The sequence below is a fragment of the Zootoca vivipara genome, chromosome 3 (assembly GCF_963506605.1).
Source record: "Zootoca vivipara chromosome 3, rZooViv1.1, whole genome shotgun sequence".
NCBI lineage: Eukaryota > Metazoa > Chordata > Lepidosauria > Squamata > Lacertidae > Zootoca > Zootoca vivipara.
The window spans coordinates 105,177,046-105,204,505 of record NC_083278.1 but is presented as its reverse complement, the minus strand read 5'-3'; the positions used below and the strand labels follow the sequence as shown (position 1 = coordinate 105,204,505).

Here is a 27,460-nt window from a genome sequence, read left to right as displayed (position 1 = left end):
AAAAGAAAATGGAAGGGCTGTAGCGGTATGAAGGACCATGATTATGAAAAATGATACCAATTTTTCTCACCCCCAAAGTGCTTATATGTCTCTAGAGGAGACTGGAAGACATCTTCATCACAGCAGGAAAAAAAATATCCACCCATTCTAGACAAAGTATATAGACACCTTCTATTTACTGAAGGAGTCTTTCGAACAACTTTTGAGGGTGCAATTTGTATTCAATACATCTCACTTCACCCATTGGACCTGTACATCTAAATAAAATGGTTTGGAGACAAGAAAGAACCTCAAAGTCAGAGGAAGAAAGAATCTTAAAGAGGATGTGTCTGTATATGAGGTATAATAAAGATGTTTATATATTATCTATATTTGAGAGACAACTAAGAAACTTCAAAGCAAGGCAACAGAGAAAGAGAAGCTTAGTCACTATTAAATAGTTGCCTTATTTTAAAGGAGAAACATCCTTCATTGCATTCTGAAATGTTTTCTTGAAAGCATCCTGATCTCTTGAAAGTTCTCAAATGAATTTCAGAACCAAAGAACCATATTCAGCAACTCCGCAGTTGCCAAGGGTAGGGAAACTCCTCACTGAACTAAAATCTATTAAAAGAGCAACCTGCAACTCAGGTAAACTAGATACAGCACTGAAATATTATTGTAGCTGTTGCATTTCTAAAGACAATTGCAGTTCATTTGCGTTTCCGAGTGCAAGAGGTTTTTGTGTTCTAAAAAGCTTTTGCGGCCGGACACTTGTAGGAATGTTCCTCATTTCTGAAAGTTTTTTGCCAAGTCCTTCTTGTGCTTGAACTTAGTTGTTTTGATTTGTTTGGTTCTCTTGTTCTTTAGAAGGGGCCTGGGGGGAGAGGGAGAGAGACAAGCCAGCGACTTTTCTTCGTATCTCTACTGCCCCAGAGGCTGGGTTTCCAAGTGTATGCATTAAGACTGAAGCAGGAATCTGTGACATATTCAGTGTCCGGGTTTTAAAGAATGGCAGACCTTTTCTTGCAGATGACAACTTAAGTCAACCATGCAGTTAGTCCTCAGTGACGATGCTCATGTCCCAATTTTCCCAGGAATTCCCTAAGAGGGAAAAATACACACACATTTATCAGCATTTAGTTGCTTTGGGACTTCAGCTTCATCCATTCTCTTCCCACCTGCCCTTCTGGGGCCAGTAGATTTCAGAACTCCAAAGTCAACTTAAGTTTTCCCACTTAGAGGCTCTTAAATGCCCTACACTGCAGAACAATCACTCTCTTTCAAAGATGGGATCATGATACTTAAAAACAAACAAGCAAAACAGATGAAGGGACACAAACATACACATAGTCTTACCAAGCTGTGGAACTTGAAATTATGTTTGTAGCTGTTTTTGTTTTTATTTAGACTAGTTTTCTATATCTTAAGATTTTTATTTAAAGTTTTTTGTAAAACAATTAACACAAAAAAGCCCTTGAGGTTCTGGGGTGCAGCCTTTTTTTGCTTATTCACATGTCAACCCCACTTATACATTTAAAACAAGGATGTGCAGCATTTGCCAGTGGTGGTGAGAGAAAATGTATGAATATAATGTCAAAGGGATGCACAGGGAGTGAAACTTTCCCTGCCTTAGGAACGCAGCACGCTGCGTTTCAGACTCTGCTCTTTCCTAGCCCTACTAGGAGATACTAAGGATTGTTTTTATGATATGTTTGTAAATCACTTTGATGTACATGCAGCAGGCTATTCATCGATTAACTGCAACAATGAACCTTTTTCATACAAAGCATGTGCTCTCCTACCAAGCTTCCTTCCTTTCCCCTCTCCTAGACCTGCTCAGATACTGGATGTGAACCAGGGTGAGAAAGAAGCACCCTAAGTGAAGTGACAGGTCAAAAGGAAGCAAGACAAGAGGGCAGGAGGGGGGGAAAAGGAGGATTGGCTATTCTCACCCACACACCCATTTTTATGCAAAACCCAAACCCGCCATCCTCCCTTACTTTAAATGCATTGTAAAAAGAGGAGACATGCAAACATGCATGACTGCACCAATCATATCTAGTTTGGCCCTCAAGTCTCACTCTCACACAAGTCGCTTGGCAAATGTTGCCAATTTAATCAGCAGTTACTAGCAATGATGTGCTTTTGTGCTTGGGTCCTACAATAAACCTCTGGGGTAAAGTGGAAACCAAGGGAAATTATTCCAGAATAAGCACATGCGCGCACACACACTTTTTGTTGCACAGCTCAATTGCATCTGTCTGTGCAAACGGCAGAACACACATGATGAGCGACCCTTTTAATTACCGCAATATTCGAGGTAGTTCTGGGCTCTTGTAGATGTATTTATGCCTGTAGCCTAGCTCTGTGTGAAATGGAACGAACTGTACTTTGTAATCACGGAAGCTCCGAGATGGGGCAGCAATGTTGTATAGCTGTAAAAGACATTTCAAAATGCAAGTTAATGAAATGCATAGCCCCCCAATACAGAGTGGTGACGTTTATTTCTGTAACTATATTTGATGTAACTAATTAAGCACCAGTTATTGCACAGCAATTTCTGTGCACGAGAAACAATCATACTTACTTCATGTCAGCTGGTTATACCACTCTTTGACCATTCTGTTCTACCTGAAACTGGGTAGTTACAAGAACATTGAAGGGACAAAGTCTCAAAGTACTTTTCAAATGTGACTTTATGGATTGAAGGAGAGATCAGAACTCAAAGGTTTGTGATATGTGGATCTGTGATATGTGAAGCTGCACATCTCTTGCTCAGAATTTTTTAAAAAAGAACTTTGAGTTTTAAGCAGTGATGGAAACTTTTCCAATGTTGTATAACAATGAACATGCACAAAGTTCAGTTGTTCACGACGTGTACACAAATATACCCAACATGGGCCTCTTGGACAGGTGTTGTTTTCCAAGGGAGGAAACCCATATTATCATAAAACTGAACACTGCTGGAACAAGGAACTTTTATTGATGTGTTCAGCAAGGAGGGGGCCTGTCTAATCCCACCTCGGAAGGAGTTCTACAGGCTTGGTCCCATTACATTAAATAAATACATGGCTTCTAGTAGTTGCAAGTCATGCATTTGAGCCATGGGGGGGCTACCAACAGGGACTCTCACAAAGCCTCTGTGATTGGGACAGGGTATATGGGATCTGGCAGTCCTTAAGTTGTCCTGGACCAAAGCTGCTAAGGACTTTTGTAAAATTAATAGAAGAACCTTGGAACCTTGTCTGGGCAGCTTTTAAGTACCAGAGTTAGTCCTGCTAATAGGAATATCAATAGTCCCCATCAATAGTCCAGATGCAGCAATTTGCACCCGCAAAACATTGTTCCAAACTCGTCCCATTTATGTTTTGCATCACACTGTTCCTGAAGGGATACTGTCCTTGTCTGTCAGATAAAGAGGCAATTTCCATGAAGTCTGAGCCCTCAGAGAGCTGACTTAAAGAGCTTCTCACCCTAGACGTGGGATAGCTGCCACCCCCTCAAGACTGAAGCACAAACTGGGCAGCAGAAATTACTCAAGATTAATTAGTGCAGAGTACAAAAGTTACAGTCATGCATATGCAGCATTATTTTTGGCACGTCCCTTTCACCACCGCCTCTTAGGAGCCAACTATTCCCAGCAACTTTAGGAGCCATCTGTGCAGAGCACTGTACAGAGAAACAAAATTTGCTTCAGGGCAGCTAAATGATGGACAGTTCTGGATTGTGGCAAAGGAAAGCAGAGGAAAGGAAATAAAAAGGAAGTTCATATAAAGCCAGATTCTGCCCACAGTTCTGTTCTGGTTAGCCCAGGCCCCGGGCCCAGGCCTGAATTACACATTCCATGCAAATGTGTGTATAACAGAACCTCAAAGGCTACTACTACTTGAAGGGAAAAGCAGTTTTGCCAGTAGCTTACCGAAAGGGAGCTGCACTGTAAAAGCAGCAGGCAAGGAAAACGTTAGGCACTCTGAAAATAGCTTCTACCCAAAGCTGCTTTTATCTAAACCAGTCACAGGGAAATGCATGTTACATGTTAGTTTGGTCCATGGAACCTGGAATTTAACATGGCCCTCTCTACTGTACACCAAAGCTCTTCCCCAGTTTTTTTGTGGGTTTTTTTGTAATAGTTTTTATTGTTTTATAGAAACAAAACAGAGACTCTGTTACAAATCATATGGACAGTAGAAAGTATATTTTTTTGTCATATAAACATGTATTGATAGAAACACACGTTTTATTATCAGGCCAACAAACTACACCAAAGTTGTGAGATACAGGAGATTTGAGTCCTTCTGTTTTGGAGTTAATAAAATAGATAAACTGAAACCAAGCCAAGCCATCTCAAACATGTCATTTGTAGTTTCTCCTCTAGCCACTCTGCACTTGGGGGGGGGGGACTTAAGCTAAGGAAACACACCTTTTTTCCAAGATGAAATGGTACTACAGGATCATCTTCAGCATGAAGAATTAGCAGAGAGCAAGAAATATGCTTCACACTGTAAAAAAACAACACAACATTAATATGCAATTTTAAAAGTCCACCAACTCAGAATATCTACAGCTTAAGTCTACAGTGTAACTCAGAACAAGAAGTTTTATTTAAAATAAAACAGAATATTTCTGGTTAAAAATGAAGTAGGCCTTATAGATCCCCAACTTTTAAGTGAACAAGTTCAATAAACAAACATTTCTGTTATGAAGGCAGCAAAAAAGGAGGCATGTAGAAGCTATCCAGTGAGCTCGAGTTTGTCACATGCTTACTAGGGGCAGACGTTATGGGTGTACTTGGTGCAATTAGCTCCTGGCACTACAGTGTTTCTCATATTATAAGACACGTCTTATATTTATTTTTTCCTCAAAAAAAACACACTATGGCTTATTTTCAAGGGATGTCTTATTTTTTTCCTCCTCCTCCTGCCGCGGCCGGCATTGCTGCTGCGCCTATCACTATGTCTTATTTTCGGGGTATGGCTTATATTCCTTGAATGCTTAAAAATCCTGCTATGGCTTATTTTATGGGTATGTCTTAAAATATGAGAAACAGGGTAAGTTGCACAATTTGATCCCTTGAAGCCAAGGTAGCTGACCTAGAGAAGCTGGTAGAAGTGCAGAGATTTGTGGACTAAGCCTTCAGGGATGAGACAGCAGCTTCTGATTCTCAGGATTTAGAAACCTATCAGGAAAAGCCTCAGTCAGAAAGACAAAGAACATTCAAGAGATTTACTTACTTCTCATCATTTGCAAACTTAATTCCACTCGATGTGATGGGATCAAGGAAGAACCAATCAAATCCTGGGAAATATCTATAAATCTGAATAAATAAAATTCACAAGAGTGTGAGTGATATGAGTATTGAAGTTTCTTTTTTGCTATTTCTGAACAATTAAAAAAAATACCAAACCCTAAATTGACTATAGTCACACATGAATCTAAAGAACTGGCAGAACAATGCAGACTGTGGAAGCATTTTTTTAAATGAAATGTTCAGCTGGTGATGGTTTTAAAATCTTCAATTGTTACTTTTTTAAAAGGTGCAATCTGTTCTATTACTTAAGATTTCTGCGAATGGTTTAGATTGAAAAGTTGGTCATACCGTAATACCAACAGCTTGCACACAGTAGCTCAGTTCTTATCGGGGAGGAGAAGGTGGGGCCAAATTTATTAAGAAGAAAATACATATTCACACCCTGCTCTTTGAGCGTGCACAGCTCATTCGTATAATAGAAAAAAGGAAATATCAGTTCTCCATTGGATGCTAATTCAGGAGTTGCTTCAACAAACCAGTGCGAAGTAAATAGGAAAGCGGGCTTCAATTAAACAAAAAATTAAAAAGAGAAGGACTGAAGCCACCTCATTCCCTGGTGATCATTTCCTATTGAGGAGTATTTTGACGAGGACAGAAGAGCTGCATCAAGCTAAACAGCCATTTAAAAAAAATGGGCCAGAGTAATTGGGGAGGATGGAGGATGTCTTCTTCCCCAATCCTAGCTTTTCAAATTAGTTCTAATATTTGACACACTATGCTAGAAGGACTCTCCTTTTCACTCCTCCCTCATTAGTGGAAAACACTCACATATTAGAAAGGAAGACTTCAACAAGCAGCTTACACTTTCCCCAACCAACCAACAAGTTGAGCACCAACAATTACTCCTCCCAGGGATATTAGTGCAAATGGCACCAGGTGTTCCCAGGATGCATGGCTCTTCATTGACTCAGCAAGGCCCTCTTTAGAAGATGTACTGTATATACCTGGAGGGTGTAGCTTACACCTGTTTACATTTCAGAGTAACCTAAAAACAATGATGGTTTACATAAGACCCAGTTGCAGGCATACAAGATGCATTTAGAGCTCTTCGATAGATTATCCCAGCTTTGCGAGTTAGTATGAAAAATTGAGAAGTGCAACACCCCATCTTCCGAGTGCTGATGCTTATTACCTTTTATTTCTACACTCATCTCTTAATAACTTGGGAGTCAAAGGAGGTCAAGCTTCAATTATACTGTACTATTAGGAATGTATTAGGAATGCATTTGCAGAGTGTGCTTCTGACAGAATTTTGTTGTACCTCTGGACTGGCAAAGCTCTTGCAGAAGAAAAAACATTTCCAGAATGTGGAAAAGACAATACAGTACAGTGGTGCCTCGCCTTACAAATTTAATCTGTTCCGAAGGCACCTTTGTAGGTCAAAAAAGTCAAAAAGCGCCACTAGAAACGCGATTTCCCATAGGAATGCATTGGAAACGGAAAAATTCGTAAGTTGAAGCAACCCCATCGAAAAATTCGTAAGTCGAAAAACCTTATCTAAAGCCGCCATGGTTTCCGTTCGGATGTTGAAAAAATCGTAAGCGTGCGGCCATTTGCCCCATTCGTAAATCGAAAAATTCGGTTGTCTAATCGTTCGTAAGTCGAGGCACCACTGTACTTGATTTTCAAAGGCTAGCTAGCTCATGAGCCAACAGACTTCAGGTACCACTAGAATTCTCAAGTGAACATGTGCATATGCATTTTTACCAGATCTGACATGTAAATATGGGAAATCCAGCATATAAATCTGTACTTGCCACTGAAAAAGGATGGCTTTTTGCTTCTTCACGTATGTTCGTAAAAGGTGACTCTAATATCAGGGCATCAGGGGGAGTTTCTGAAAAACAAATAACAGAACTACAGTGCTGTCCATTTAAGACACTAATGAGGGTCACTGGTGATTAGTGTTGCTAGGCTAGGGTGTGGGAGACTAGGGTTCAAATTCTGATGCTGACTATGGGCTAGTCACTAGTCTCACAGGGTGGTTGTTAGGATAAAATGGAGAGGGGAGAACTCTTTACACCAACTTGAGCTCTTTAGCGGAAAGGTGGAATACAAATATAATAAATAAATCTCTGTGCTATGCCCACTGAAAGATATGGAAGCTGCAAAGCAAATGCTTGGTATAATGCAAATAAATGAAAGGATGTTTGCATTATACAGCAGAATATGAATCCAGAGCCTGAACGAAACATGAGCTGCAATTCAAAAACATGTTCACTTGATCAGAAACGAAACAATATTCTCAATTTCCTCACCCCTCCTCCTGAAAGGGCATGAACTGATTACATTTTTAAAAGGTCAGCAGGCAGGTGACACTCAACTGAAATCAAAGGCTATGAGACTAACAGAAAGTTGTGAAGCAGAGCATTTCTACAAATATGCACCCTAAGCTTTGATCTCTGCAGCACAGAATGCCACGGACTAAAATTAAACATGTATATAGCTTAAGCTCTCAGTCCTACTTTTGCTGAAAGGTGACAGGCAGATGCGCCAAGATCATGTAAATCCTACAGCCTTTAAAAATGATAATAAAAGTTCACCTGCAGCTATTTTAAAACTCCCATAAAGATTTTTAAAGCTCAAAAAATCATTACTGCTAAACACAATCACTGTAACCCTGTTAATCTATTTTGAAAGACAGCAGGAAGGTGGGATGATATGAAATGCTTTTCGATAACATCACCAAAATATAACTCTCTTACCTCGCTCACAAAGACGCCTTACAAGATTGGTTGCAACTCTACAAAAACAAAAATAAAATATTCAATTAAAGATACCAATTACAGAAAATGGTCTTCCTTACAACCCAATCACACCCATGAGTCCTACTTTGTCCAGTGGGGTTTACCCCCATCTGTGCATAAGATTGTAATCTCAGTACCAAGTGCTGCTCAGCCTTTTGGAATGCCTACAGGAAAAAAACACAAAACTCTGTGCAACACTATACACCACAACTATGAGGTGCATCTTTAGTTCTGTGATATCACAAAGATTCCTTCACTGTAAAACACTATGGGTATCCAGTTTGCAGAGTTCACTGGCTGGCAGTCATAATAATGCAGATTTGAAATGGGGATAAATTGGCGCTGTAGACGTGTCCCAATAAAAGGAACAAATGAAGAGAGATTTTAGGTTGACACACATCCATTATAATTTCACTAGAGATGAATATGCTGCTCCAATAGGTTCTTTATATCCTAGGTTCCTTCTATCTTATTTTTAATTCATATTCTCCTGAATTCCATTATCTACGCAATATAGTCTATACTATGATTCGCTATTTGTTCAAAGAGTAAACACAAAAATCAAACTACAGCAATTAATTTTAATTCCCTGCTAATCCAACAGAAAGTACTTCAGACTACAATTACTGTATTCGGCATCGAATTGTTGTCTCAAATCCAATGTGTTGGAATAACGCAGCCTCTTATATTAAATGACTGCTTTGTGCCTTACCCAGTGCCCAAGGAGTGTCCCCATATATACACTGGATTGTCTCCACTTCTTGCTTTTATCCAGTCAAAAACATGAAGAGCATCATAGGTCATCCCACTCTCTGAGGGAGTGCCTATTGAGTCTCCCCAGCCTGCAAAGATAAAAGGTATTTTATTCCAGGAATCATGTTTCAAGCCAAACAAAATAAAGTGTTCTGGTTTCATGTCTGAATTAAGGCCAAATAAACTGAGTGGCCCAAGGCACTGCAACTTAAAGAACTATCAGTTCTTAATTGTCTTTTAACATCCTGGACCTAGCTGAGATACCCACTAAAGAAAAATTGAACTGGCAGAATACCAAAACTAAAGTCCTAGAATCTTTTTATTCAGTCTGGTTCTATTACAGCCTGAAATATTCCAAGGCAAACCCTCCAAGAGTTCAACTGTGGGTGTTGAATAATACTGTAAAATGAATGGTACCAATTCAGACTGTACGTGGGAAATGCCATTTGTGAATAGATGAACTCTCTTCAAACAGAACACTAGAACATCAGAAAGGAAGACTCTGGCCCAGTCCTTTGTCTGTTGTCCTGCTTTGCAGTGAATTTTAACAACGCAAATGTTCAAAAATATGAGCCCCCCCAAAAAAAATATTCTGAAGAAGTACAGTCCATTCTACTTTTTACTCTATCAGACTTGTCATTGCTTTCCTGAGGTTTCCACCTAACACTGCTTGAATGCGCACGGAACTAGTTTGAAAAAAGTAGTATTTTTAAACTTTGCCCTTCTTATCCAAGTCTATCGGCTAGGGAAGGGAGAGGAAACAGAAGAACGCCTGCCTGCTGAGAAAGAGTTCAGTCACACCCAGCACTGAATGGCTGCAGGGCAGAGCAGTGAGCTCTGTGCAGCTTCTCTTCTGTCTGCAACAGCTGTCACATTACGTTCGTTAACAAAACCTTGTTCCGTGTTCCCTCAATAAAAGCCATTAGAACTATTAGGACACAGGGCCTTTCAGAGTCACGGGATCATCTCTGTGGAACACCGTTCTCAGCAAGAGTCTAATCCAGGCACCCCCAAACTGCGGCCCTCCAGATGTTTTGGCCTACAACTCCCATGATCCCTAGCTAGCAGGACCAGTGGTCGGGGAAGAAGGGAATTGTAGTCCAAAACATCTGGAGGGCCGAAGTTTGGGGATGCCTGGTCTAATCTAATCCAGCAGGTCTTTATGAAATTATGATTATTGGTTGTTTTAGGAAGTAATGAGGTTTTATCTTTAAAGAGACTGAGTGCCACAGGCTCTGTACAAGTCGTGTTTTAGGACTTTTTTGCATTTTTAAAGTTCTAGTTGTGGTTTTATTGTGAAAATATATAGAAAGCCTATCTTAAGAGGTGAACCTCACTCTAAGATTAAGCCAAAATATGGCTCGGGGCAAAGATACAGGCTTCCCAATCTTGGCTGCTTTCCTCCTCAGTCATTCTGCTGCTGTGCTGAACTAAGTCATGGTTTGGCGTTCCATGTCATCTGAACCTGGGCTTTTGGTTCTGCTGTCTTCCAACAAATGACAAGCTATAATCAAAGTCTGTGCCATGGTTTACAGCACACTGTCTGGAGAGAGCTAAAATATGAGCTGTGGTTCTGACAACATGCTACACCAAACCATGGCTCAGCACAACACAGCAGAAGAAGCAGCAGGAGAAGTTGTGTGTGGCAGTTCCAAAGTGCAGGCACTGTCACACTAAGATATCAATCTCTTACAAATGCAAAAAGGGCTGTTCTGCAGCATCTGTAACAGTGCCAGCTCTACAGATCAAAACGATCAAGTCGTCATATATGAGGCAGGCCAATCTCGCATGTAAACTGGTCCCAAGTTGTTAAGGGCTTTATATGCTAATAGTAGTACCTTGAACAGGGCCCAGTTGCAAATCAGCAACCAGTGTAGATCTCTGAGCACAGGTGTTATTTGGTTACAAGCAAGCATGCTTCAACATTCTGCACTAGCTGCAGCTGCTTGATCTAGTGCAAGGGAAGCCCCACATACAGAGCAGACTGCAGGAATCATTTGGTGAGTGAAGTAAGCAAGGATACAGCCCTAGAAAAGTAATAACATGCCATCTGGATTTTCAAAGAGTTTATGAAGTATCCTATTGACTGATGAATAAAAGTCTAAGAGTTACGATTTGTTAGCATGAGTAACAGATGCCAGTTCAGGACAAAAGAGTAAGAATCTCACCTCGATAATCAAACGTGACCACATGATAACCAAGAGAACTCAAAACCTATAACAGAAGGCAAACAGTCACAATTAAGATTAGGGAGTATTTTAAAAGGACAATAAATTGATACATACTTTCCTGTTAACATAATTCTTCTCCCCAATACTTTTTACAAGGGTAGAGAACACTCAAACAAAACCATTCCAGAACAGGTCTTACCACTTGAGATTCTGTAAAGCACATAAGCAGCCTGAGGTAGTGTCTAAAGATGCATAGCTAGGAGTGTATTACTATTATAGCGCTAGCACTTTATGGCTGTTCCTCACAAAAGCTATAGAAGATAAAGAGAAATACCTCTGGAAGCAAGCTTAGATAGCTAAGCTATTAACAGAATTGCATATAGTAGCATTTAGGTCATTTGACTAATATTACTGCTTTTCTCACCTTGTAAAGTTCCACACGGTGATCCCCTCCTCTATTAAAAGAATTTGGAAAATTACACATTAGTTTTAAAGCCCCAAGACATATGGTTCTGGTACATATTTCCCTGATCTTTCAATACAACTAGGAGGACTTTTTTATTTTAAAGACTAACTAGTTGAGCATGCGTGTGCATGCACACGAAAGCTCATACCAAAATAAAAAATTAGTTGGTCTTTAAGGTGCTACTGAAGCAATGTTTTTATTTTGCTTCGACTCAGACCAACACGGCTACCTACCTGTAACTAGCTGAGCATGGTTCAGTCAAATTAGCACATTGAAGCTGAATGGAATAGTTAAACACATGCAAAAACTGCAATCCTATACCCAGTTAACTGAGAATAAGCCCACTGAATTAAATAGAACATCTCAGTAGAAATGTTTAAGATTGTGCTGTAAGGAACTGCAAGTTAAAGGTGAGCTTGCCTTGCCCTGCCCAGTGACATGACTGGTCCTCACCCAATCTAAACCAAAAGAAAAACAGGTTATCCTGCTTCTCACTCCTTCATTTATCTCTCTCTTACCTAGTACCTGCATTTCCATGTAAGTAAAGAATCACAGGGTGGCTGGAACCCAAAGCATCCTCATACCACAGTTGGTCCTTGCCTTGAGCATCTTTCCATACAGCTGTGGGAACCGTGTGCCTAGAAGGAAATGGGAAATCAGGGGAAAACTGTGACCCTCCCAGGGCGCAAGTCTGGGCAGTATGTACTGAGGTCCTGGGCTGCCCAGAGTTAAAACACAGTTTACGTGGTTTTACGTGACATGTTGACCAAGCAAAAGCATCAACATAGAGGTCAAGTTGAACTAGACATTATACAAGGTGGGGGAGTGAACTAGACATTGGGCTGCAGCAACCCTAGTTTCTTTGTAATGTGTTTTTCTGCCCTCGGTTTCTATGAGAGGTCAGGAAGAACGTACCTGTTCCTCTAGGACAAGCCTTCCATGGTCAAGTGACCATATATGAACATACATGGTCAGCTCACTGGTCTATCTAGCCCAGTATTTGTTTGGTCTGCCTAGCAGCAGCTCTCAGACTGAAGTCCTTCCCAACTGTACCCACCTGAGATCCAATTTAAACTGGAGATGCTGGGGATTGAATCTAAGATTATGCATGTGGGAGGCATGTGCTCTACTACTGAATTTTGACTTCCTATATAAGGAACAACCATCCTGCCAGTTTCAACTATAGAAATATTATTGATCATTTATTAGACTTATCAGTCCCTTGAATATTTACAAACAGGTGACTATCTTTTCAGACAAACACCTACAATTCATATACACATACACAGTAACAACCTTCCCCTCAAGAACTACTGGAAGCTTTGGCAGCACACTAACAGCAAAACAAAGTAGTTTTGGGCTGCTCCAAATCGCAAAAGTTGTTGTGTTTGCAGTTAATAGCTTTTCACTATAATGTGGGGCACATTAGTATCTGAAGTACTGTATATAGTTGTATCACTCAGCGAGCAGTTATGGCAGTTCTCACAGAAGGAAAATGAAGAAACCAGACACAGGCAGAAAAACTCAGGCAGAGAATTTAAAATTGGTTGCTGCAAGAGATCTTACAACATGGTGATTTACCGTACCATAAATCAAATGTACTCACTCATATTAATCATGCACCTCAGAAAAAAAACAATGACATGAAAAGTCACTTGAGGCTTAAGTTTTTCTCCATGAGCTAGAACAAGACTTCTTCATTTCAGTTAAAAGATAAATCACCACTGAGTTTTGATTAACAATATTTCAGTTGACAAACGTTTTTTGCCATCTAGTTTTGTAAATTTTCATTTGTTTTGATTATTATAGCTCAACACAAAATCAAAGAACTAAGTTGCTCTAGGACCCAACACAGGCACTATTACAAAAAAATTAACAAAGGCAAGCTGCTCCAAGGCAATCACCTTTTCACCTTCTTTATTTGTGCCCTGGAGCAATCCCACATCATGTTGATTCACTTTCTTAGGTCTTCTCTAAAACATGACCTTCAACATTACAGAACTAAACTTTCAGCTTTGTATCACCAGTCTTCATTGCATTTTGGTCTAATTGCTCAATTTAGTTTAGCTGCAGCCCAGAGAACAGTGTACCTTTCAGAAGAAAACACTGCATTCCCAGCAGCAAACTATACACTCCCACACAAGGGAAAAGCAACAATTGCAGGAGTTTGCATGGTGTTACTGAAAGCTGTCTCAACAAAGGGATCAAAAGCACAGCCTCTTTACATATGCTAAAAAGGACTCCAGTGGATAATGGGAGTGGCAAAGCTTTCCTTACCAGACTCCAATTGTCACATCTTCTTCTGGTTGTAGGTAGTAGTTGCAGGTGTGGTTCAAACCTTGGTCCTGAGGCTTTTTCAAGTCTATGAAGTAGGGTACTCTCACTGAGAAAGAAAATAAATATCAGTTTTACATTCCGTTTACCTACTGCTTGAGACCAAACACCCTTCACCAAAAAAATAATTTTAATACAGAACCTCATAATGGTTATTGCACTAAAATTAAAATGCATTGGCGATGGCATTTTCAAATTTCATGAAAGAAGTGTACTTATTAATTGTAATGGTTTATTGTCAAAACAGATACCAAATTGGCTGCCCTATCTCCAAGAATCAGAACAGATAATTTAAAAATATTATTTCAAAAATCCTGGACCTAAATTTGAAGGGCAGAATGGAGGACAGTTTGAAAGACAGTGCCACTACCTGTAACTAGTGCCACTAAGTGACAGTTTTCCCATTCTGTATATGAAACATTTGAGAAAATTGACAGTGAACTTTCTACTATCAGGCAGGCACAGATTTTAGAATATGATCATACCAAGCACAACATGGAAGATGTCACTAAAGAGAGCAGGCAGGGAACAATTGCTTTTTCACTAACTGGTACTAGAACATTCCCTGCAGATGCTAACAAACAAACAAAATTTCCAGGCAGCATCAAGCTTTTTCTCTATCAGCACTTCATGAGCAAGTAATGAAATACAGGCAGATGCTAACAAACATAGATCTTGGTATTCTTTTCATTCTTTCTTTCTATCTATCTATCAATCATTATATAAAATCCAACACTGGATTTTACTGCTAGGAACAGCAATGGAGATTAAGTTGCATGTGACTATGCAAAAGGATTGCAGATCCTAATTTTATATTCTCATATGCATATGATAGGAGAGTTATCATGCACACAAGTTGGAAAAGCTAGAGTGTAAAGGAGAGCCTAGGTGGTGTCTTTTGTATAAAAAAACTAGGAACTTGTGTATTAAAATGTCCGCATGGTTTTAAGACACACAGAAAGAGGGTGGGGGAGAGAGAAAAGCAGGATTCTTACCAAAATTTAGGAAGACAAGCTTTGCCTGAATAGCGGGACAAAGTTTTACTAGAAATGGAATGGCTATGTACACTCCCAACAACCAGATTACTACCTTCCGCAATCGAAACCACATTCCATGTCTCCTGTAAAAGAGGAGGGGAAAATATAATTTCACACTACATTCAAGACACTTGTGAAGCAAGATCCACTCTGCCAGGAATATAGTGGGTACTATCATAGAACTGTCAGGTGGCGCTGTGGGTTAAACCACAGAGTCTAGGGCTTGCTGATCTAGCAGTTCGAAAGCACATCAAAGTGCAAGTAGATAAATAGGGACTGCTCCGGCGGGAAGGTAAACGGCGTTTCCATGCACTGCTCTGGTTCGCCAGAAGCAGCTTTGTCATGCTGGCCTCATGACCCAGAAGCTGTCTGCGGACAAACGCCGCCTCCCTCGGCCTATAGAGCGAGATGAGCGCCGCAACCCCAGAGTCGGACACAACTTTACCTGATGGTCAGGGGCCCCTTTACCTTTATCATAGAACTGTAGAGTTGCCGCTGAAAGTTCAGGCTACTTCCATGCTCAAATACATAGCTATAGTCATCTGTTTTTAAACATGTATTGTTAACATTAATAGCTTCCCGTTTTTCTAAGCACAGCATAGACAGTTCCAGAGTTGAGGATACTTCTATTATTTATACATTGCCATCACTTTACATGGCCCCTTGAAAAGAGTTGCACACAGAGTGTTCTTGACCAGGGAGCTTAAAAATTACGCTGACAGGAAGATGCAGAAGGCAAGAGTAATAAGAGATGAAGGGAGGCGTCTCTTTAAAATGTAGGGGGGAAGCGAGAGAGATTTCCTGATCTGTCAGTGTCATGAGCTGCTTGCCAAGTGTCTAGAAATGGAGCTTACTCTTATGCATGCCAAGCTAGTTGCATAGTTCTTTAGCTTCAGGTAAAGAAAGCCAAGGACAAGAGGCTTAGTCCACATTTTCCCATAGAGGAGTTGACTGCCAAAACACAGATGGATCTAAGAAGTCATGGAAGCTTCAGAGTCATCCCAAGACCTTAACCAGCAAGTGTTTGGGGGGGGAGCTTCTTTCTATATGGTGGCTGCAGTCAAACTTAGCTCATTGCGACTTCTGTGAGCTTGCAAACAGACGCATTTGTGAAGGTGTTTAAGGGGCACGCCCAGAGTACTGTGTCTCGGTGTGCCTAGGACTAAGAGACATGGAGGGCAAGGGAGCTGCTGCAGTGACCTGCAACACCTGTGCCATGTTTGTTTTTGTGCCGGAGAACATGTAACAATAACACAAGTATTTTAGTATTTTGTAAAATATCAGAAAGGGGAATGTTCAGGCAGGTAGAAAATACACAGAAAAGCATCATCAGAACTGAAGTGTAGGTTTGTTGCTAAAAAGCCATCTTAAACCCATTTCATATCCCCATGATATCCTCTAATACAGGTATGCTTGTCCCCCTTATATGACAGGTAGGGAATCTTTTTTCAGCAGAGAGCTGCATTCTCTTACAGGCAACTATCAGATGACATGCCAATGCTAGGTGCGGCCAGAGCAACCAATGTAAATTTTTCTTTGTACAGTAAGATCATTTCTGCACACACCCTTTTCTATTGTCCATCCAGGCAATCACAAGCATTGTCCTAGTTCGAGGACCTATTCCAGCCATTCAAGGAGGGTGGCAAAGCAGGGCTGGTGAGGGCAAAGCCCCAAGAATCAGACAGAGAGGCTTGGAGGGTTACAGTTGTCCCCCAGAGCTGAGGTTGCCCTTGAGTGCCTTACATGCACCACACATTCTGATTCTACTTCTTGCCTATGGAAAGCATGAGGAGGAGCTCAATAACCATAAAGCCTATAATAAATGACAGGACTGACCAGTTTTGCTCACCTGCAAGGATGGGCAAACCTGACAAATCCTCTTGTTAAATGGTGAACTGATCCCTAGCAGATGCCACACAGCTCATTAACCCTAGAGATTCTTGTGGAACCAAGTATTTAAGGAACTAGCATTTTACTACGGCAAGTCCAACTCCTACCTGCATGACTTGGGTGGTTTAGTACATTCCACTCATTGTGGTTTGTATATGAAGCTGCCTATATGATCCCTGGTGTCATACAACCAGATGAAAACCTAGATTCTTGATACTTGGGTCCTATGGCAAGTTTATCCTATATGAGACCATTCCCAATTTGGCACTGTGTTTTGGGAACAGAACAATAAATTACAGTAGGAGTCTTTAGAATATAAACATGCAATCATGAATGACTGGGAAGGTAATGGGTTTTTGGGGTGTGGTTTTGTTTTGTTTTTGCTTTACATGGGACAATTCCTCTATAGAATAGCACAGAGGTTCCCAACTTTTGGGGGGGGGGTCCAGGTGCCCATTTGGATATCTAAGCAGCACAAAAGGCCCATTTCTCAGACAAAACCATGCCAACCCATCCATCAACTGACCTCACTTGTCATGTCACTGGTGGGTGGGGTTAAATCTTGACTGGCTGCATGTGCCTGTTTCCAGGAAGGAGCAGGGGCACACAGCCAAAGCAGAAGGATTTAACCCCCCCCCCATCAGCTGGATTGCTAGCAGAATGAATTGGTGGGTGTGGGAGAACTATGTATATCACCTTCAACTCCTTGAAGGAAAAGGAAGATACAATTCAAATATTATATACTTTGCTGAACAGTTTCAAAAGCATTCAAACTGTATTTATAAACAATCATTCATAAAACTTACAATAATACTAAATCCTGCTATGGCTTATTTTATGACTACGTCTTAAAATATGAGAAACAGGGTATCTTAAACATGCCAACCTAGCAGTTCGAAAGCACGTCAAAATGCAAGTAGATAAATAGGAACCACTACAGCGGGAACGTAAACGGTGTTTCCATGTGCTGCTCTGGTTTCCCAGAAGCGGCTTTGTCATGCTGGCCACATGACCTGGAAGCTATACGCCGGCTCCCTCGGCCAATAATGCGAGATGAGCGCGCAACCCCAGAGTCGGGTCATGACTGGACCTAATGGTCAGGGGTCCCTTTACCCTTAAACATGGAATATTTAGCACCTCCAAGAAAGGTTATAGCAAAACAGACACACTTTCAGGGGCACAATCCTCTGAGAGGCAGGATCTGACAGCCTCTGATTTTCAAGGAGACCACCACTGGGTAATTGTTATCTTACTAGCAGGTAGAGGCAGCTAGACTCATTATGAAAGAGTATGGAAGAGCACAACGTAACCCTCTCCACCAGTTCATGTATTCCTAAAGATTTGGATTACTTTCCTCACCAGACCTCTGCTTCCTCAAAAACAACCTTTCAGGCTTCTCTTCCTCTTCCCCTTCCAAAATTCCATTATATAACCCACACCTCCCCCAGCTGCATTCCATTTACAGTACAATACTTTAATTGGAGGATGGACTACTCATGAGTAAGCAGATGCTCTGGCAGCGTCTTCCTCCCTTCACCCACAGAAACCTTTTTCTGGGCTGCCTCATCTAATTATTGCAAGTAGTAACCATTAATGCAACATTTATACCAAATTATCAGGGCAGTATCTGTTTAAAAATGGATCCAGGACAGATGTTCAGTATCATTGTTCATCAATAACCAGAACCACTACTATGATGCTGCTGGGTTTTTAATATTATTAATTATTAATTATTATTATTATTGGCATAAACAGGGAGTGTGACTGAAGTCTCTTTCATAGAACTTCTTTTTAAACAGAAGAGGGCATCAGATCTTAATCAATTTTCCCCTGGGGAAAAGTACTGCAATAAAGCAAACAGTTCCTTTTCTGATTGTGCAACGGTTGGAAAAAGTTTTTACACTTGGTATATTTTAGATTTGCCCAAGCTAAATTATTAAGAGCAGTCACGAGACAAATTCAAAAGTTAGCTTTTTTAAAAAACTGCATTTTAAGTAACAATGGGAATAATTCACAAAGGAGGAGAATGGGGGAAAACAGGAAGAGAAACCAGTCACAGTCATATGACTACCAGTGCAGCTTTGCTGCTCAAGTAGTTTGCAGATAAGGGCTCATGCTTCTATTAAGTATTTGCAGACATTTCTGCTTTGTGCTGAAGTACAAAACCAGCTAGAAATAGGTTTTCGTTCACGAGCTGCTTCTGTGATAGAGGCTCAAGATAAATATAACTTTCAGTTTAATGCAAAAATGTGGAACTAGGGGCAAAAGGGCTTCTCCTCAGAAATTCAATCTTTGAAATATTTTTCAACCTATTGTAAAAGTCAATGTGTCCACTAAGAATGCAATCTATAATGCACATGCTATACTTCCTTTATTGTTGCAGCCTGCCAGTTGTAAAAAATACTGACTTAGCAGGATTTGGGGTTCTTCTGCAATTACATCTTATGACTCCGTTACCTTTAGTGTCTATAAGCTATATTTATTGGTCACTTTTTTACTAAGGTAACTCAAAGTAACTTACTGGTAGAATAAATACATAACACACACATACATAAAAAAAATTCCTTCAGTAGCACCTTAAAGACCAACTAAGTTTTTATTTTGGTATGAGCTTTCGTGTGCATGCACACTTCACACGAAAGCTCATACCAAAATAAAAACTTAGTTGGTCTTTAAGGTGCTACTGAAGGAATTTTTTTATTTTACTTTGACCCAGACCAACACGGCTACCTACCTGTAACCACACACATACATGCAATCTATAATGCACATGCTATACTTCCCTTATTGTTGCAGCCTGCCGGTTGTAAAAAATACTGACTTAGCAGTATTTGAGCAATTAATTCGTATAATTAAGATTCTCTTGCATACAAACACAGGTGAATTACTTATCCTAAGAGACTAATGAATGTCAAATCTATTAGGCATTGTTAATAACAAAGTAAATACTGTATACAGATTCTGAATAAACCAGGAGTTCGTGCACACTATTAGTGTACAACACAGCATTTTATCTTTAAACTATGCTTGAAGTCATAGCTCAGCAGTGCAGAGCAAACTCTTTGTACAGTATCTCACTTGCTTTTCCAGTTACATGTTTCCATCTTGCGAGAACTGCTGCTACAGAGAATAAATACATAGCTAAAGCTGCAATCCTAACCTCACTTACCAGGAGTAAACTCTGCTGAAATCAGTAAGACTTATGGTACTTCTGAACAGACAGAGTTGTGATTGTACTGTAAGGGGACAAATGGTCTGATTCAGTATAAACAACTTTATACATATATATTCAGATCAGGCAGCTAGTTTATAACATACAGTAATTTTAAATAGTGTGTTAAGCACATGCTCTGCAGCATCACAACTACACACACATACACTATTCCTACTGGTATTCAATTATTATTTGTTTCTTTTTGGAGGGCACAAGATCCTGCTGTGACAACTCAAATGGTGGCAGAAAGATTTCTCACTACTGAGCTGAGAACTGCCTAACCTCAAAGCCACCCATCACCATCATCCTGATCTCTCACAATCTTCCACTGGCTGCATGAAGGAATAAGGAGGTGGGACGAGAACCAGAGTTCCATAGGCAATATAAAAGGACCTGGCTGTGTATTCATATTAATCTCTATTTGTCATTGGACTCTGGCCCGAGATGAACCAGACTGTCTGTTGTACACCTACCTACCTACCTACCTCTGACCCCAGTTTCCAGGTTACTGAGTCCTGTCAGGCTATTAACTAAGACTTTGACTCATCAAACAGCTATCATTACCTTCTAGTATTTAACACCCACTCCCTATTATGATTTGAATCTTATTTCATAAATCAACCTTTTGCCTTGTGACTCAGACCTAAACCTTGGTCTTGTGCCAGACAGATAAGCCATCCCTTATAGATCAGCAGTCAGGCATGCCAATCTGCCAAAACCACAGAGAACCTAAGACCTATAGGACATCTTAATCTAGCCTTGCAAACCAGCCTGTAATACACACTAGTCCACAAACACCTATATTAGTCAGTATGACCTAAAAGAGAAAGGGTGCCAGCCATTGTAACAGTTCTCTGCCAAGAGTAAACTTTGGCCCCAGAGGAACCTAAGAATTGGCTCCAAGCAAGTTTCCTGGGGAGGACCGGGACTCATTTTGGATTTAAAGGTGAGTATGTATTACCAAAATGCATGGGATGCCAAAGTGGGCTTCGATGAAGACCAGCTGGCTCCTCCCATTACCACTTTCCTGCCCAAACAGGATATGCACCCTTAAAATCCTATTTCTGACCCCAAAGATCCTTTTGTTGCTAAAAGATCATAAGTGAAGGAAGAATTGGGCTTCCCTGTGCTTTTGTGCATCTGTTACTGATGATCTAGCTCAGTATCATCTGCCTGACTGGAAGTGGCTCTCTGGGGTCCCAGACAAGTGTTTCCATCAGCCTTGATACTAGGGATTGAACCTGGAAACTCCTGCATGCAAAGCATGCTGCCCTGCAAGACACCTATTGTCTCTGTTCCAAATAACAATTGCTTTAGCTATTTAAAGCCCTTTGCACAAACAATGAATAATTACTCCCAATGGTGGCAGCAACTATGACACTTTGGGGATGGAGAAACAGACTGTAGGGAATAGTTTAAGATTTATTTTTCCTTTTGGCTCATCTTCAGCAGCCAAAGGACTTTGTTGTCTAGTCTTTGTGTGTCCACAAGTCAAAACAGTGTAAAATGAAGACTTAGCATCTAGATTTTCTTAATTGCATGTAAACCCTGTAGAAATAATAAAACAACGTAACGTTGTAAAATGGAGACACTTTGGGGCATATCTTAATTGCACGTGAACAAAAATATTAGTGTTATTGCTACAGATGACAACTTACAGAGCAACATAAGCAAAAAGTAGGGTCTCCCAAGGAACAACAACCTAAATCTTAACAGTAAAGGTAAAGGTACCCCTGACCATTAGGTCCAGTCACGGACAACTCTGGGGTTGCGGCGCTCATCTCGCTCTATAGGCCGAGGGAGCCGGCATTTGTCCCCAGACAGCTTCCCGGTCATGTGGCCAGCATGACTAAAAGGAACACTCAGAATACAAAATGATATAACAAAGCCTGCCAAATGCATAGAAACAAAGAAGTATTGAAAAACAGATATATACACACCCTCAGCGTCATATGAAAAAAACACTCCATCTGTATCATAGAAACAAGTTTTTGAGCCCCTAAAGTAATATAATAAATAGTTTACTGTAACCTCATCTCAAGCATATCAAATTTGCTTCCTTTATTTCACTCTAAACTATAAAGCTGATCAAGCTGTATTGCCAGCTCCATGAACACATTAACAGTATATTTTTGGAGGACAAGGTAAACAAAAGGCATGGCCAAAAACAAGCTATATACATAAATGATGCACCTACATGATACAAAGGACCTTGTAGAATGTAATATACTGATTTCATAGAAAGGAAGTATCCAGTCTTCACGACTGGGAAAATAAAAACGTGATAGCAAAACATACTAAAGGATATGAAGGCAACTGGAAAGATTAAAAGTCCATAGTTTTTGAAACTAATGATTTAAGAGCCTGCTGATTTTTCAAAAGGCTGGCTCAAATTTCTCATATGAGGAAAATATCTAAATACAATATTGTGAGAAGCAACATCTCTGCCAATTGTAGTTTGTCATCAACAAGTTGGTAAGATTTTTGTAAATTGCAGGTTAGCTACAAGTAATGCATGCAAAGCTGTGCCCGACATAGTATATTATTCCAGATATGATCTTCAGCACCAAACATATTTTCCTCCTCTCCTACATTACAGCAAGGGGAGGACGACAGAGAAATAGTCATCACAGAAGCACAGGAAAGCCCAAGTTTCTTAGAAAAATATGCAGTTAACAAGTAGCCTACGAAGAGGAGGTGGAAAGGCTTGAGGGCAAACAACAACAGCATTCTGAAGGACTTTTATATCTTGTAAAAATCAAGTTTCAAATACTGTGCCAGATCATTACTGTGGTTGATTTCAAAGCCATTCATTCAGTAATCCTACCACTACGCATGCATTTGTTTATACATTTGTTTTTCCAGCAGCAGGTTCAGCTATGATATGAGTACCGGACTTCTTAAGAAAGTTTTCCACTATAGATTGCATTAAAAAGATCACTTACGGGGTTTTTTAATGACCTCTGTACTTCACTGTAATACAATGAAAAAGTGCACACAAGTAAGCTATAGAAGGCTAAGTACAGAACAATTCAAGCTACCAGTACTTAATGGCTGTGTCTACACAAAAAAGGATTTGGGTTCAGAGAACAAGCTTCAATGAGTCTTGGGACAGTACTCTCTTCTCCTTCTCCAGTATGGTTTCAAGATCAGAAGCTTCTGCTTCCTTTTTAGATTAACCAGCAGTTCAGTGTGTTGCCCAAACCCTAAACGGTGGCTAATTTTAACTATGGCTGGTTGAAATAAGCAAGCTTCATAAATTAGTTTGGCGCTACCTTTTTGAACCAGTTTCTTTGGGTTCAAATAACAGAGGTTGTAGGAAGTCATCCTCATGGATACACCAGAGGAAGAGGGGAGAGCAAACAAGTCTAAGGCTCTTTGTGGCTTTTTCTCGTAACACTAAACTATGGTTTAGCGTTACATCCGAACCACCCCATTATTTATACTGATGCCAAACTCTGATCAGTGTCAGACTGAGATAATGAGACTCAAAAATAAGATAGTTTAACAGGGTTGATTGGCAAATAAGGTATAGAAAGCTCAATGGTACAAAGGGAATGTAAAATAACAAAAAATAATTTACATCTCCAGTAGAAAAGTATCCCAAGACTTTACTGACTTTACCGAAGCATGTGAAACACATGCTTCACAAACCTTTTAAAGCCCAGATTCCATTTCCAGTTAAAGTTCCACAGAAAGCATCTCCGAAAGAGAATTCTGACACTGCTTTTAAGAGTAGACATTAGTGGACTAATGGATTGACTCTGATAAAGCAATTTATATATATCTAGATTTTAAAAATAGTTGAACCTCCACTCATTTTAAAGCATACTATCTTATTGCACATGGGTAGCGCTGTGGTCTAAACCACAGAGCCTAGGGTTTGCCGATCAGAAGATCAGCGATTCCAATCCCCGCAATGGGATGAGCTCCCTTTGTTCAGTCCCAGCTCCTGCCCACCTAGCAGTTTGAAAGCACTTCAAAGTGCAAGTAGATAAATAGGTACCGCTCCGGCGGGAAGGTAAACAGCGTTTCCGTGTGCTGCTCTGGTTCGCCAGAGCATGCTGGCCACATGACCCAGAAGCTGTCTGAGGACAAACGCCAGCTCCCTTGGCCTATAGAGCGAGATGAGCGCCGCAACCCCAGAGTCGTCCGCAACTGGACCTAATGTCAGGGGTACCTTTACCTTTATCTTATTGCACAGGGAAAGCTCCAAGATGTCTTCCATGGACTAAATGAGGCAAAACTATATTCACATTTCAGGATTACACATAAGCCTATACACCAATTTATAAAAGCAGGAAAGGTTCACCAAGCAATTCCAAAATAAAATTGAAATAAATTGGTCTCAAAATTAAAAATCCAGAAAGGAAAAACTTGGAAATCTGTTTGAGGGAATATTTAAATCTTTTTTATTATTATTTAGCAAAGGCAGTATTATAAATATTTTAAATAAATAAAATATTTATGGTGTTTCTGCTTTAAGTATTCATTGTTAACAATGCCTGAACTCAAAGAGGAATTGAAACAGAAAATTTACAACAGCATAATGAATTCCATTCATACCAGAAGCAAAGAAACCTTAGAACCAACTTGGTAAACGTAAAAGAAACCTGAGAGAATTGTCCTGAAACAGCTCTGAAATTGTCAGTTATTAAAGACCAATTTAAAATAAAAACTACAAATCAACACAGCCACAAGAAAAGCTAAAAATACAAAATTAAAACTTAACCTATCCATTCAACACACACTCTAATGACCTACAAATGCAAACATGAGACTCTTTAGTAGGTAGAAAAATGCTAAATGTGTTGGCACCAGGAATTATTTCACTGCAAAGACACTCCACGATCAGGGTACCACTAGATTAGGCCCTTCTGTGCATCACCACATATTGTGCACCTGCCACTGGTGGATCCCAGAAAAATGACTCCTCTACACATTATGACTCTTTTGTACATATATGAAGCTTATAATCCTATGTGACTGAGAAGTAAGTTCCATTGAACTCAGTGCTGCTTACTTCCAAGTAAACATGTAGTGGATTGCACTGTATGTTCTTCAAGTGCTTATTGAGTGATAATTTCATTTGTTGAGAAGTGATCTTTGCGTGAAAAATTCTTAGATTTCTCCACACACATTTATTTGATAGAGATCAATTGTAGGTGAAGTGATGGGTCTGACATGCAGGCTCCTTCCTTGCTAAACTCTGAAGTTTGCTACATGGCCTGACCAATCCTTAGACTAACCTTGTTCACAGTTTGCTGTGAGAATTAAAAACAAAGATAATCACCACCAAGTTCTAGAGCACTTATAAATTGCAGACAACAGCAAATGGTGGGGAAAAAGGTGGTCAAAAACTGATGACGGTGTAGAGAGGACTAGTCAGCTAGCTGCAGAGGAAAAGATGAAATGAGAAAACGTTTGCTAATATGATGCTGAACAGTGGCTTTGGCTTTGTACACATTAGCAACATAAAACATAGCTAGATCATTCTTTTTCTCAATCCAGATCAAAGCTGGTTTGGGGGAAAATAACTCAAAACATAGTTTTACCTAAGAAACAACAGGGTAGATGTGGATTGTGGCTAATGTTGTGTGTATACCGCTTCCCAAACAGCAGTGGGAGTGTGTGGGATGCAGAATAAACTGGATTGTGGACAACAGCTTTACTATTATTTAACTACAATTACTTCCATGCATGGGGTTTGTGAGGCAACATCTTCAAACTAATGTACCGGTACTCTCTAGTAGCGCCAGATATTCCTCTGAGGCCCGCAACTACAATAGGGCATGCTCAGAGGACAGCTTACATTTTATATTTATTTGAGATTTAATTAATCTTTTCTACTTTAACTCTACCATCAGAGATTATTGATTTCTGGATACTTGAGATCCGAAGGCTTGGAAGGTCAGTGATCACAGCCGTGAATTTACCATGCCCAATTACTTGCAGCAAGTCCCAACAACCACAATAAGACTTTCTACCAAATAAACATGCATGGGATTAAGATGAAGGTCTCACAGTGTTCTGACCTCCAGCACCTCCACCCCTTTAATGAAGGTGACAGAGAAGCACAGATTATATATATTGTCTTTTAAACTGGTAATGTGTACAAAGCCAAAGCCCCTTTCTAGCAGTATAATAGGCAAGCATTTTCTCATTTAGTCTCTTCCTCTGCTGCTAGCTGACTGGTACTCCACTCATTCATCAGTCTCTGACCACTCTCACCCCCATAATTTACTATTCTCTCTAACACTTTGCAATTTAGAATATGGAATGGGAAAATAATAACTATTCTGTGCGTTTTAAAATATGCGTTGTTGACAAGCTGAGTCAGGATGCAAGGAGGAGGGGGAGGGAGAAAGGAAAACCTCCCCCTGTTCTCTCATTAGTCAAGGGCACATAGTTTTCAATATTTTTCGGGCGGGGGCGGGGGAGATACAGTAGTTCATTCATGAAAGATTTGTAACCCATAACCCATTTTGCAGCAAAGCAAAATGATTATAACTAAAGACAAACACCATTCGATGTCGACTAAAACATCTCAAAGTTATGTTTTTCAAAGTCATATCCAACCCCACCACCACACGAAAACATCCATCCTCCGCCCCGCCCCCAGCAAACCTGAAGCGCCGTCCGGCTCTAACACACCCTCCTCTTCTTGGCCTGCAGCCGCACTCGGTGAACCCATTGCAGCAATATGGGAGGGAACACCCAGCAGAGAAGGCCTCCGACCCTTTCACTAGCAAATCAGACAGCCCCTTCGGGCAAGGGCTCATTCTGTCAAGGGCTGCCTTCGCCACCCCCCACTCCCCTAACCTAGAACAAAAAGCCGGACGGAGTAGAACACAGCCAAGGGCATTCCAGTATGAATCGCTCGGGGCTATGGCGGCTGGCGACGGGGCTCAGAAGAGTTGCCATAGTAATGCCAGGCCCCCGTGTGAGGGTTTTTCTTGGGGGGGGGGAGAGGAGAGGCGGCGGTTGAAAGGGCCAGAAGGTTCGGCGACGTCGAGCGGGCCGCCCGTTGCCATGGAAACGGGGAAGGCCGAGGTCAGGCTGGCGGTTGAACAGAAGATGGAGGGGTTGCCATAGCGACGGTGCCGGGGGGGGGGTCGCCTCACCTGCCGAGCGTTCGCTTCATGCCAGAGTCGCCGGCGGGCCGGGAGCTACCAGGCAGGCGCAGGCTCGGTCTCAAACTGAAGCTCTTATCCGGCTGCTGGGAGGAGCAGGAGGAGGAAGACGCGGCAGCTGGTGCCGGAGCGGAGGAGGCGAAGCGCTCATGCTCCAAGGTGACGGACTCGTTCCGCTTTCTCATGCCGGCGGTGCGAAACGCGCGGGCGGTGCCAGCTCAAGCCGCTCGAGGGAAGACGCCTCCGTCCCGAAACCGACGCTGGCTTTCCCTACATTATGCCAACCACAGCCCAGCAACCGAAAGACTAGCGGCGCCTCTCCGGCGCCACCAATCAGAGTCGGCCTCAGCCCACCTGACCTCCTTACGCAGTTACGTCACAGGGAAGGGCAAACATGACCTTCTCTTGCCCCCGCTTTTATTTAA

General features: G+C 40.9%; 1 protein-coding gene across 1 annotated transcript; it reads right to left on the bottom strand.

Moving 5' to 3' along the window:
* Window positions 1–27,354, bottom strand: ABHD12 (abhydrolase domain containing 12, lysophospholipase). The gene is made up of 13 exons (XM_035111054.2): window positions 27,027–27,354; window positions 14,757–14,881; window positions 13,705–13,810; window positions 11,946–12,065; window positions 11,386–11,416; window positions 10,959–11,004; window positions 8,750–8,879; window positions 7,996–8,033; window positions 7,048–7,127; window positions 5,214–5,296; window positions 4,403–4,481; window positions 2,290–2,417; window positions 1–1,083 (listed from the first exon to the last, which is right to left on the bottom strand). Exons 1-13 carry the CDS (start codon window positions 27,218–27,220, stop codon window positions 1,044–1,046), a joined length of 1,200 nt encoding a protein of 399 aa, XP_034966945.1. The 5' UTR covers window positions 27,221–27,354; the 3' UTR covers window positions 1–1,043.
* Between the last annotated feature and the right edge of the window lie 106 nt (window positions 27,355–27,460).